Source organism: Dipteris shenzhenensis, chromosome 16 (genome assembly GCF_047967505.1).
Source record: "Dipteris shenzhenensis isolate YYH24624 ecotype China chromosome 16, Dip_SZ_1.0, whole genome shotgun sequence".
Taxonomy (NCBI): domain Eukaryota; kingdom Viridiplantae; phylum Streptophyta; class Polypodiopsida; order Gleicheniales; family Dipteridaceae; genus Dipteris; species Dipteris shenzhenensis.
The window spans coordinates 50,981,421-50,994,230 of record NC_141611.1 but is presented as its reverse complement, the minus strand read 5'-3'; the positions used below and the strand labels follow the sequence as shown (position 1 = coordinate 50,994,230).

Here is a 12,810-nt window from a genome sequence, read left to right as displayed (position 1 = left end):
TTCATGGAGGGATTATAGTGAACTTGTGGAGATTACGATTTGGGGCTTATCCCACTTGCCCTCGTTGTCATTCTACAGAGGAGTCAGTGTGACATTGCCTTTGGGACTGCAGTCAGGCGAGGAATGTTTGGAAAGGGGTTGCTCGGATACTCAGCATTTTTCATACTTCCCCTTTCTTCATGGCTTGGGGCTCGGTCGCATGGTTATCCCTTACTAGGCCCCAGGTGTTTTATGAGGGTGAGCCTTCTTCTTGGGCACTCTCAGTCCGCCGACAAGTGGCAGAGCCCTGCTCTCTTCAGGATGTACCACTTACTCCCTTCAGAGCTTCTCATGCTTCAGTGGGCACCTCTTGGGAGATTTTGGCTAGCATTTCCTCTTGGCACATTTGGAGAGCCAGATGTATAGAGGCCTTGGATGGCACCCAGATACACCCATCACAGGTGTTCACAGGTATTTAGACTGACACGGTTCACACTTTGATAGCCATATGTGCTAGCATGCAGGGCCCTTCACAGGAAACCTCATCTAGAAGGACTGTATTTCTTCGAATTTGGAGGGGTTCTCCCTTTTTCTTTGAGGTTTCTACCGGATTGAGATGGCACTATCAGCCCCAATTCTTTCTTTTTGGCTCTTGAGCTTTTCATGCATCGCATGGTGTATCCCGTATGGAGCTTGCTCTAATGGTTTTCTTTAATACTTAACAGAAGTATCTTTTTGCAAAAAAAAAAAAAAAGGTTCCCTACCTTGCTTCTGGAAGAGACTTTGGAAATCCCACAGGAATAGAAAGATCACTCTTTTCTTTTGGCTTTCTATCCATGGTGGGATTGCAGTGAACCTTTGGAGATCCAGGTTCGGAGCCGAACCTACTTGCCCTCGTTGCCTCTCTGCTTTGGAGACTATTCAGCATTGCTAATGGGATTGCAGACAGGCGAGGATGATTTGGATGGGGGTAGCCAGGATTTTCATTCACTTTGCCCACTCCCCATTCTTTATGACATGGGGCTCAGTGGCTCGGCTTTCTCTTACAGGGCCTTAGGTATTCTATGAGAGACTTGACTCATCTCGGGCCATTTCGTTCAACGTCATCAGATTGAGTCCTGTTCTTTGGATGTGATACCACACCTTCCTTTTGCAGCTGTACATGCCTCTGTGGATACCTCTTGGGAGATTCTAGCGAGCATAGCAGCCTGGCATATCTAGAGAGCCAGATGCACAGAGGCATTGGATGGAACTCAGGTTCATCCCTCGCACACATTGGCTAGTATCTGGACAGACATCTGGACAGACACCATACATTGATGACCGTATGAACGAGTATGCAGGGAGACTCTCGTGCAGCCTCAGCTAGGAGGGCTTCTTTCTTCAGGGAATGGAAGGATTCTCCTTTCTTCTCTGAGACTCCTACAGAGTTGAGGTGGCACTTTCAGCCTCAGCCTTGGTTGTTTTCCACCTCACTTTGAGGGGGTTTATTTATCCTCATGATTTCATGATGTATTCCGCTTTGAGCTTGCTCTCGCAGGTTTTTTATCTTACTTAATAGAAGTCTCTTTCTTGGAAAAAAGAAAAAAGGTTCTCTACCTTGGATAGTCCTCCTAAAAAGATGTGTTTTCCTATTTTGTTTTGGTGTGTGGCTCCATGTCTCTCATTAGCCCCTGGAGCTAGGAGGGGATGTACTGTGGGAGCCATGTATTGGCTTTGATAGGTTAAGAGGGGGATGTATTGTGGGAGCCATGTATTGGCTTTGATAGGTCTCGTTATCAAGCCTGGCCGAGTTCCAGGATGTTGCTGTATTCCTAGACCTATGAGCTGGTCATGTAGCCATGCTATAACGTGAGCCTTTGAGCATGTTGAGTCTCAAGCCATGAGAGTACTTGGATCAACCTCTGGACACGCTCAGACTTTAGCCTCTCAATTACATAGGGTGCACAGTTTGACGACCGTCATTGTCATGTTCTGTTCTTGGTTCCATTCTGGTAGTCTCTCATCTTGCTGGGGTGTTGAAATATGAAGCCAAAGTGAGTAAAAAATGAGTGTACTAGGTGTCTATTAGGTGTTTTATAGTCTAATGAGTCCTATGGATGTCATGTGTCATATTGGGAGTTATCCCATATGCATAGGTGTTCATATGCGTGTGTGTGCTCTTATATAAGAGCTGTACTTGTCTAGTGCCAAACAAATCATGTATCAAGCTACAAGCTCTTTGGTCTACATGTGAGTACTTTCATTTTGGTTCATTGCTATAGTCATTTCATTTCCATTTCATTATGTCTCTCTTTGAGTATCACTTCCTCTCTCCCTAGTCTAATCTCTCTCTCTCTCTCCACCATGTTCCTTCAGGATGGAGATTCTTTGTTGCAGCGATCCTTTTCAAGAAGAAGAGACACCATATCTTTGAAGGTAGTTGATCCCTCCATACTCGTCATGAGGACAGCCATTTTGTCCTCGTCATCCGGGGAACACTTCAAGTTGAAGAGTTGTTGAACTAAAGATTGAATTTTTGCTATATGTGCACTCAAGGTATCACACTCTTCCATTTTCAACTTATAAAATTGCATTTTTCAAAAAAACCTTGAAGTTGGTGATTTTGTTACCAAATATATTCTCGAGGCGTGCCCAAATCTCCTTGGCCGTTGACTTGAAGTCGATGTGATGAATCAAAGAATCATCTAGGCAAAGGCCGATGATTGCGATGGCTCTCGAGTTATGTTGCTTCCAAATCTTGCGTGTTGGAGACTCCGTTGATGTAGCAATATCTTCATCATCTTCAATGGCATCCCAAACATTCTCCTTCATGAGAAGGAGTTGGACCTTCATTTGCCATGTGGGGAATCCTTCCCCCCTGAACTTGTCCACTAGCAAGGAACTTGCAGATAGTGAACCCATTATGAATATAGTAGCTTGTGAATGGCCGGTAGCTCTATAGGACAGCTAGAAGAGCTTGAATGTTTGCTGCTATAGAACGGGCGACGGGCAGCTGACAGTAGACAGAGTTGCTGCTTGTGTAATGGCAGGCAGAGAGGCGGCAGAATGGTGGGCAGATCAGACGGCAGAATGGTGGGCAGAACAGAGGAAATTGAACGGGCTGAGCAGTGTGAAATGAAGCGGGCTGAGAAGTGTGGAATGGCGGGCAGAGAATCAGCAGGATGGTGGGCAGAACAGAGGGGAATGAAGCAGGCTGAGTAGAGGCAATGGAGAAGCACGCGCTTCAGTCATCACGAACTGAACAATCACCTTCTTTGCTTGATGAAGCCATTGTTGGTGAGGCTCGGGTGGAGAAGGAGTTGAGCTCAAAGTGGAATAGAGAAAGCAGCCCTCCAAGGGGAATGAGGGAGAGAGGCTTCAATGTCCTCAACCTCTTGGAAGTTAGCCTAGCTCTAATACCATATGAAGATGCAAGGATTGAGTCTTGATGATGTGACATGAGAAAGTACAATGCCTTTATGGGATAGGCACACTCACACTCTAAGTGTCAAGTGTATATGGGACAAGTCCCATAGTGACACGTGGCACTCTAGGATATAAAGTAGTATAGTACTACTCTAGAGCTCAATAGAAACACACTAAAAGTCACTCAAATTGACTCCATTTACAGTTTTGTGGGAACCAACAATGTGTCCCATGACAGCCATATCCTAAAGATATTGAACAACCGGCTGTATGAAGGGAAATCCTAATCGCACGGTGTGCAGGACGCTGCCATGTGAGCACCTCTGGCCTACCAAGGCAAAAGAGAAGGGCGAGGAGGAGGATGAAAGGCAGGAAAAGCTGCAAAAGAGAAGACTCAGGAAGCCAGGAGGAGGAAGAAAGCAGGCCGCAATAGGAGAGGGATCCTGAACTGCTTTAGGAACAAAAAGATCATCCTTGGATTTATCTACCTTCCTCCAGTAGTGCTTCGGAGTAGTAAAAGAAGGCTTATACAGTGAAGCCATAGCAGAGACCGGAGGAGAAGGTAGAGGACTCTTGACAGCTGAGGAAGGAGCGGGAGGAGTGGTCCTGGAAGTAGAAGGGCAAGCCCGTGCAAAATGACCAACCTGACGGCACCGATAACAAGCTGTAGGAAAAGATGTAAACTACAGCCTGATGCGCAAAGGATGAACAAATCCCAAATCAAGATCCAGAGAAGAAGGCACCGGCTGCATCATATCCCATAGAATACAGATGCGAACATCCCGAGTGGCCTGCAGAAACTCCTGTCTCGGAACATGTAGAGGCCTCCCCAAAAACGCTGCGAGGGTAGGAAGATGCGGAAGAAGAGGAACAGGCAACGCTTTTAGAGTAATCCAAACTAGACATTGAGTGAGAAGAGAAGCAACCGGATCAAAAAGTGGATCCCAGGGCATCACATAAGCAAAGAAACCAGCCCCAGGAACAGCAGCACTGTTGACAAGGCTCTCCACCACCTCAGTCGAAGAACACCGAGCATAATAAAAACCTTTGCCCAGAAAAAGAAAGGAAGAAACAAGATCTGGGCCTACTGCAACTTCAGCCCAACGATGGAGCTGAGCTGCAGAAAGAATCCTACCCATAAAATAGAGATAGATCCCAAACTGCTGAGCTTGTTGAAGACCAGAGACTAAGAGGGCAAAATCCAAAGAGCAAACCATAGGAGCACCCAAGGAGGGAACATCTGTGACGGAGGCAGCACACAATTGTCGAAGAAGATCCAACTGGAGGGAGGAAGAAGGACCCTCCGCCACATCGAGTTTTGCAAATTTGAATAAACGCGAAGCAAGCAAATCACCATGCTTCTGACGAATAAAAACAGAGGCAGGAGGATCAGGCACGGAAGGAGTAGAAGCAGAGAACACAAAGGACTTCTCTATCGATGCAGCAGGGAGAAAGGAAGAAGATACATCAAGAAAAGGCGAGGATAAAGGGGATTGCTGCTGGAATTGTATAGACTTGAAAGGCTGAGCAGATACATGCTATACTGACAGCAAAGGGGGCACAAAAGAAGAGGGTACAGTCGAAAATGGAACAGCAGCTGTAGCAAATGAAAGCTGCACATCCGTCCATACAGGCTATACGGTTGGCCGTACAACCTGTATGGACGGCCGTACGGCAGAGGCAGAAGTTGCAGGTAAGTGAGGCGGCTGCTACAGAGCAGGTACGGACAGCAGCGAAGGGAGTGCAGGGAGTGGCTGAGGCAAAACGGGGGTGCAGGCAGCAGGTACGGATGGTGAAGAAACCTGTACGGATGACCAAACCTGCACGGACTGAGACAGAGGATCTACAAAAGGAGGCGGGGACTGTAGAGGGATGAACGGAGGAGGGACGGGGGAAGGCTGAAGGTGTACGGAGGTAGACAGGAAGGGAACAGATGCACACAAGGGTACGGGCAGGGGGGGAGGAGCAGCAGGGCTCTCCATGGCGCCACCTCTCACTCACACACACACACACACACACACACATAACAGACGTGTGGCTGGAAATCAAGAAAGGGAAAGAAAAAGTCTTCCTTGCAACATGCTACTTTGCACCCCCACAATCCCCCATCTGCAAGAAAAACGGACATATATCTAGTGCAGACATCTTCATGTATTTGAGAAAGGACATAGAGAGAATACTACAAGAAAGGTGCAATCATGCTAGTAGGAGATTTCAATGCAGGAACTTGCTCCAATCAAGCATCAACAATAGTGGAACATAGAAACCCAATGTGGATGGAAGAACTTGACAAAGAAGAGGAAGCAACAAGCTGGCAAAGAGTCTCAAAAGACATAGGAGAAGCTACCGGATGAAGGAGATTCTCACCCTCTGTGGATGTTTCAGCTTGAAGATATGCAAGGGAGCAAGATCTCTGACAACATAGATGGCTTCACATGCACAACCTTATGGGGGTCTAGTGTGGTTGATTACCTCATGATTGAACCACACGCAACCCATTTATTAAAAAATAACCCAGGCCACAAAACAATTTCCCTCTTCATACAGGGCGTCACTGAAGATAAAACAGCCACTGAAATCAAGACATCCCCTTGGATAAGATGGAATACAGCAAACACACTGTGTATCAAAACCACCTACAAAGCACTTCCCTCTTGGTTGATAATGACTGCCGTGTTGTCACAAGCTCAAATGGAAAGGCAGCTGCGTAGAGTAAGACCCAAATATACAAACTGAATTTTTGAAACTCCCCCTATTTTTTTAAAACGTTTCACGTTTCTAAGTATTGAAACGTTTCTTTGAACTATGTTACCAATGCTATTGATGAACTAGATGATTGGATGAGGGATCACAATGAACCAAGGTTTCTGAATTGCAGGCTACACACTCCTCTGATTGCTATATGCAGATGACATGGTCCTATTTGCAAAGGATGAACATGAACTGCAGAGACACTTGGATGCTTTACACGAATTCTGCAGATTTTCTAGTATGCAAGTAAACATCGCAAAGACCAAGATTATCATCATTGGGAGAAGACACATGCAACCCACTTTCACATTTGAAAGAAAGGAAAAGGTATCACATCTGGAATTGGGGAATGTGAAAATATCTATACACTACACGTGCACAGACCATCATTCTTTATGGATGCCAGGCCTAGGCTCCAGGGCTTGCTAGAGGCTCATGGAAGAATGTGGAGGGTGCAAAAAGGGTTTTATATCGAAGAACTGGGAATCAAGGTTCAAACTCCCTACCCCATCTTACTAGCTGAAAAGGGCGTCCTACCACTAGAAGGGAAATCCCTATGCCAACATATCAGTATCTCAGTATAGTAGAGAAAATGCAAGGACAAGCTCCCTCACAAAGCAAAGCAAGCAACCAAACACAAGGACTGGTTAAAAACAGTGCTAGAAAATGCAAGGATAAGCTCCCTCACAAAGCAAAGCAAGCAACCAAACACAAGGACTGGTTAAAAACAGGTATAGAGTGGCTGGGATATTGGGCGATTGATGGATCAGAACTTCCAAACATTGACATCGAAGAGCTGGTAACTGAAAAGATGATAGGCAAATTATGGCAAGCCCCAAAAGAGAAGATGGCCTTCTACAAAAAAGAAATTATCAATCCAATGCTGACACATGGGGACAAGACTATCTCAATGAGAACATCTCCCTCTTCAAAAGGAAACTAATACGTCAGCTATAAATGAGCTCCCACGAACTCACCCGGGGGTCACCCATAAACATGTAACATAGCACATTAGTGCAAAGAGGGGTAGTTTTTAAATAGGGGGATTTACATGTCATATTGCATGCATGAAGAGATATAAAATAGCAATTACATGAGAAAATGTAAAAAGGCAAGAATTGGGGTATTTTTAATATATGCTTGCTCGAATGTGCTATGATTGGTAGATGCAAAAACGTGCCATGAGAGGATCGCGTTTGCAACTTATGCCCATCACGGGACATAGAGGCAAATGCCACACACTCCTCAACTATCGAGCCTATTTATTAAAAAAAAACAACTATTGAGCCTATCAGTACATCAGGGAGGAATATGAACTGAACATGTCCATACACACGAACTTGCACATCCTCTTCGACCAACCACCAAAGAGTAGAGGAGCTTACATCAAGGAGGTATAAGCACATCGCAGTCAAGTCTTGGATCGAGCATGCACGCTCACAAGCATGCTCAGGGATGCAAAACACATTGTTGTTGACATCTACCTTTACAGCTACAACATGTAATATTTTCGTAAATTCACCTTTTTCCTCTAGATCCTTTTGGGTCTCCAACGGACATTCATAATATCATATCTTCTCTCTCTCTATCCCCTCCTCCCCATGCGAGTTAATGCGGATTTGGAAGAATGCATGTAATAGCCAAGCCAAATTAGATTTAAAATCTAGTTTAATCTCCACAAATGAAGTCAATGAGTGTCCGAAAGATTATTTTCATTGAAGGCTTACCTGAAGCAAACAGACTATAGATGAACTCACGGTGATCTTTCAATGTATGCACGGCTCGAAATGAAGACCTCGGATCAAGGATCTTAATAACCTTGTCAGCTCCACCTGTGACAAGCAACGGGCACCCACAGGCTGATTTTCTGGAGACGCTAATGCAGGATACTGCACCTTGCCCTTTAGCGGACCTGCACATGCACAGTGTTCAAAGTGTCAATTCTGGAACAAACTTGTGTTACAGAGGTAGCAATTCGCAGAGTTTATAGACGGGACTGACCTATGCAGCACTGCTGAGTGCACTGGACGGCTGGTCCTGAAGTCCCACACTTGGAAAACACCGTCCTGGCCTCCACTCAGAAAGACTTCTTCCAGAGCTCCCAATGTTTGTTCATCCGTTTCATCTCGCAAGCACTCTACCGCAGTCACATGCCCCTGATGGGCTTTCTTGCAGTGTAAAACCACCGAGCCTGTTCCTCCGTCCCACAGAATAATCGCACCATCCCGACATCCACTGGCGATGGCATTCTTTGAGCCCAATGCAAAGGCCATGACTGCAGCTCGGTGTCCTTGTAAGCTGCTTCTAGCATTTCTGCTCGCCTTACTCAGATCCCAGAGCAGAAGCGACTTATCATAGCTCGAGCTCACCGCCACGGAGCCTCCCATTCCTACTTTGACCGCTGATATAGACGCGCTGTGTCCTTTCAGTTCTGTGCAGCGTACTCCAGTCCTTTCCCATAGGCAAAGCTTACTGTCCATCCCGCCACTTAGAATACGACCGTCGGGCAAATGATCAACGCAAGTTACCCATTCTGTGTGGCCGTAAGAATTTCCATATAATGTTTTCTTGAATTGCCCCGTCTTGATGTTAACAACGTAAAGAGCGTGGTCAGACGAGCCTATAGCAGCATCTGATCCTAGAACACTCATGCACAGGTTTGGTCGGTCGGAAAGGTTAATCACCGTTCCTGCGGCGTTAGCCGGACCTTGCATCCACCCATCTGTAGGCATACGATGAGGGCGGGGGCGGCAGGTTCGTCCAAGAGAGGGATGGAGATCAGGCTCCCGGCAAACAGCTGGAGTCCCAGACAAGCTGTGCTTGTGATCAAGAGGCACTGTCTGATGAGCAGAGTCAAGAAGGCACTGCCTATTGAAAGAATCATTGAGGTTCTGTTTGGAACTGGTCACAGGGATCTCATCAGTGTGAGCCTGAGGTTTGACGTGATGGTTGTTTGAAGGCGTGCGTTTGGAGCAGCGAACGTCATGGGTTCTGCTCCGAAGGCTCGTTGGCCTCGTGGAGCTGGAGCTCGCCCTGCTGATCATTGGGAAAAGTGGGTGCGAGATAGTGGCTTCCAGAGTGCTGCTGCAATGTAGCTGCAGCAGCTGCGTTCCCTTCTAACGAGAAGCAGCTACATGGCAAGAAGACGACTGTCCGCGTACAAGCTCTTGCATGGCAACAACAAGATTTCACGTTCACGTGCTTTCATGCATGGCTGCAAAAAACAGGTTTCAAGTTTCATTGCTCACAACAAATAGGTCCCCACGCTATTGAGAAATTCGAATAGTTTCCACACACACACTCTCTCTCTCTCTCTCCGGAAAATTAACCTAAGCCTATCTCCCTCTCTTGACGCTTCCTCCTTCTCTAAGCTTCAACCGCCTCCATCTCTGCTCTATATCTCAATCAGCGCTGCTTTCCATCTCGATCTCCTTGCTACTGCTAACGATTCTCTGCTCCCTCATCCCTCTCTCTAGATTGATTGAGAGGCGATTTGGGAGGGCACGGAAGTGGAGTGGTGGCAGAGAGGGAAGAAAGCTGAGGGGATGGCTATGCAGGTGGCAGAAGAGAGGGGGAGATGGCAAAAGAGAGGGAACATAGCGAAGAGAGGGAGCGAGGGGTAAGGGGAGGGAGAGAGATGCAAGGGGGGGCGAAAGCGGGGCAGAGGGGGAGGGAGAATTAGCTTACGATAACCTCCACTATTCTCTGTACTGTGGGGGGGGTGCCCTCTTCCTCAGTATCTCTTGCTGGCAGGAGACATTACGAGATTTTTCTTTGGAAAATTTTAAATTACAAAAAATTTCCAATTGATTCTGGTTTAAAATGTTGTGCCGTTTGATAGTTTCATATTTTTGAATCCGAAGGAGCCAATAGACAATAGAGACAATAGACAATATGAGAGGAGCAGCGGCTAGCTATAGCCTCGTGTAGATTCCCAACATTGTCAATCTAGATAGTCGATTTCCAAAGTAAGGGTGTTTACACAATGCACACTATGTCTACCCATGGTACATTGAATGCATTTGAGCCTACATGGGCGGGCTAAAATAGTTGTCAATTCTATTGTACTAAACCTTATTCTCTTTTCCATGTTCAACATACCTTGATGTTGCATGTAGACTTCCTTGTCTAGGTATCCATTAGGAAAAGCATTCTTAATGTCTAATTGGCACAAATTTTATCCGCTGAGTGTGGCTAGTGATATCAAACATCTTATGGAGTCCATCTCGATTGTACTTGACTTTGTAAACCACTTGTTTGCAATTGCCTTCTTTCCTGTGGAAGGTCACATAAATCGCAAATATTATTTTTGTACAAAGCATCTATCTTGTCAACTACATTATATATTAGCCATGATGGTAGTCAAGTCGTAAGAGCTTGAATTGCTTTGCCTTCTTGAACATGGGTCAACAAGACCTTTTGAGTTGTTGCTCTTTTGGGGAATCTTCTAGCAATTCTTGCTCTTCTTCATCAACCTTTTACTATATGTGATGGAGTAGTTGGTGCTCAATCGGTGTGACTATCTCTTATGTATTTGATGCCTTCCATTTTGATTCTTCATCAAATACTATATCTCTAGCTTAGATTATGACCTTTCGATGTACAACTTGTATGTTTTTATCTCCTCATTGTAACATCCAGCTTTTTGCAATGATCGTCATGCTTGTGTACATATGCTATGCATCCAAAAATGCAAAGATGCCCTATGCATGGTTAGTATCTAATAAATGGAACCTTATTTCAGGAGCACAAGTGCAAAGCCAAGGATGGCTGCATTGCTAGATTTGCATGACAAGTTCTCGCAATCATTGCAAGCCAACAAGCAGAGATGAGCCTTGTCTCTAAGTCTCACACTCTCCCACAAGTGGGATCTTACAAAGCTAGAGAGGGGTTGAGCAGAAGTGTTATACATTTCTAGGAGCACAAGTGACGAAGATAGCTTCGTATGTATGATAAACTCTTGCACTCCGTCCCTCCTCCTTGTGTTGTCTCGACGGGGACTCACGTGTCATGGGGATGTTGAAGGGATGCCGTTGGAGCCTCCACTCCAAGCTACTTTGTTGTGAGAGCAATGCATGCATGATCCATCCACTTGTGTCATGCACACGGTTTTTGGATTGTCATAGTGTGTTTCCACGAGAGAAAGGGAAAAATGGGAGAGGGAAGAAGAGAGGGGAGAAGGGAGGGAGAAGGAGAAGGGGAAGGGAGATGGAAGGGGGATGGAGTGGCAAACACAAAGGCATTACGAAGGAGACAAGATAACACCCAAAGATACTCTTGAAAGAGAAGAGGGAGCTTGTATTCCAAACTTGTGCTTACAACAATGAAGACCAAAGTAAACCATTTGGTCTTTTATACATGTCACCTTCTAAAGGGAGGGGCCAACCCTTTTCCTTCTAGCAATCTCCCTCTCTTTACATTAAAAGGCTCTTGGGCTCGTAGGGTGCCAGGGCATATTTGCTATCCTTTCCATGTCTCCCTACCTTCGAAAATACTACTTGTGTTAACCATATAAGAGCGCTTGGGAAAAGCCTGGCATTAGGAAGTGCTCCTAATCGGGTCCCAAATAGCACTTGTGTTAGCCTTGCACCTCTGAGCCCTAAGGTATTTGGGGCTCAAACCCCCTGTATGAGGCTCAAAACCTGGACTGGCGAGGTTGATCCCTGTGAGGCAATTAACCACAACATGCAACCTGTGACCGTTGGGGTATTTGGGGCTCAAACTCCCTGAACTTGTACTGTTCTCCTTCCATGGCTACAACCGTTGAAGTAAATCATCAAGCCTAATCACCTCTAATCACTGGTTACCATGCATTCTACGATTGTACTCCATGGATGTTAACATGCCCCCCTTCCTGTTGTTGAGCCGCCCTCGGATCAGCTGCGTTGGAGGTGTGTGGAGAGGACTTTCTAGAGGACTGCGTAGTGGTCTAGCTCACGTGGAGTGAGTCGAGCTAGGTATGAGCGGAACTTCCAAGAGTGGGTGGCATGCATACCCTCATACATGTGGATGTGGTGGTCGTGGAGATTGCAGACGCGGAGGTATAGGCGGAGGTCTTGAAACAGTGTGGGACCGATGTTGGGGCTGAAGACAATCTGATTGGTCAGATTGTGGAGGCAGTCATTAATGAGGTGACTGTGGGCGGGGAGGTCATGGAGGAGTAAGAGGAGGAGGCAGTTGAAGTGGACTGCTGCTACAATGGCTAGATCGGGTATCGAGTCATATGTGTCATTGAATGACTGGAGGCGAAAGCAAAATCCCTCTTGTGCCATCTCCTTTGGAAAGTTGTACAACATATTAGGGTCCCGTTGCTGGAGTTTGTGGAATTCCTCCCAAGTCCATCGTAATTCCATTGGCATGTACAGGGGGTGGATCCGGCGATCGATGTGGGCACTGCAGTAATATCACCAAAATCGCTCCATTTTGAGGAAGGAAATGTGCCAGTGAGGCTGTAGACTGGCGTGGCATTAGTCCGTGGGACTGGAGCATCAAGGGTGAGGAGGTGATAACTCCTCTTGTGCACTTTGGATGGGTGCATCGCCAATCATTGAAGGACTGGGTGATGAACTACGTGAGGGGGTGCACCTCCAAGATTTTGTAGAGGTGGAGGTGGGAGCCTTCGAGTTGGTGCTTCCAATGGTGCACGAGTGCACTATCTGGTAGTTCTTGGAA

The 12,810-nt window shown here is 46.3% G+C and overlaps 1 protein-coding gene across 1 annotated transcript in view; it reads right to left on the bottom strand.

The window, feature by feature from the left end:
• Positions 1 to 9,182, bottom strand: part of LOC147893090 (nuclear distribution protein PAC1-like) — a 51,410-nt gene extending 42,228 nt beyond the window's left edge. Inside the window, exons 1-2 of the mRNA XM_087386847.1 lie at positions 8,140 to 9,182; positions 7,866 to 8,050 (exon numbers count right to left, since the gene is read on the bottom strand). Coding sequence (XP_087242973.1) covers positions 7,866 to 8,050; positions 8,140 to 9,182 — 1,228 coding nt within the window. The remainder of the gene's footprint in view (positions 1 to 7,865; positions 8,051 to 8,139) is intronic.
• Positions 9,183 to 12,810: the final 3,628 nt, after the last annotated feature.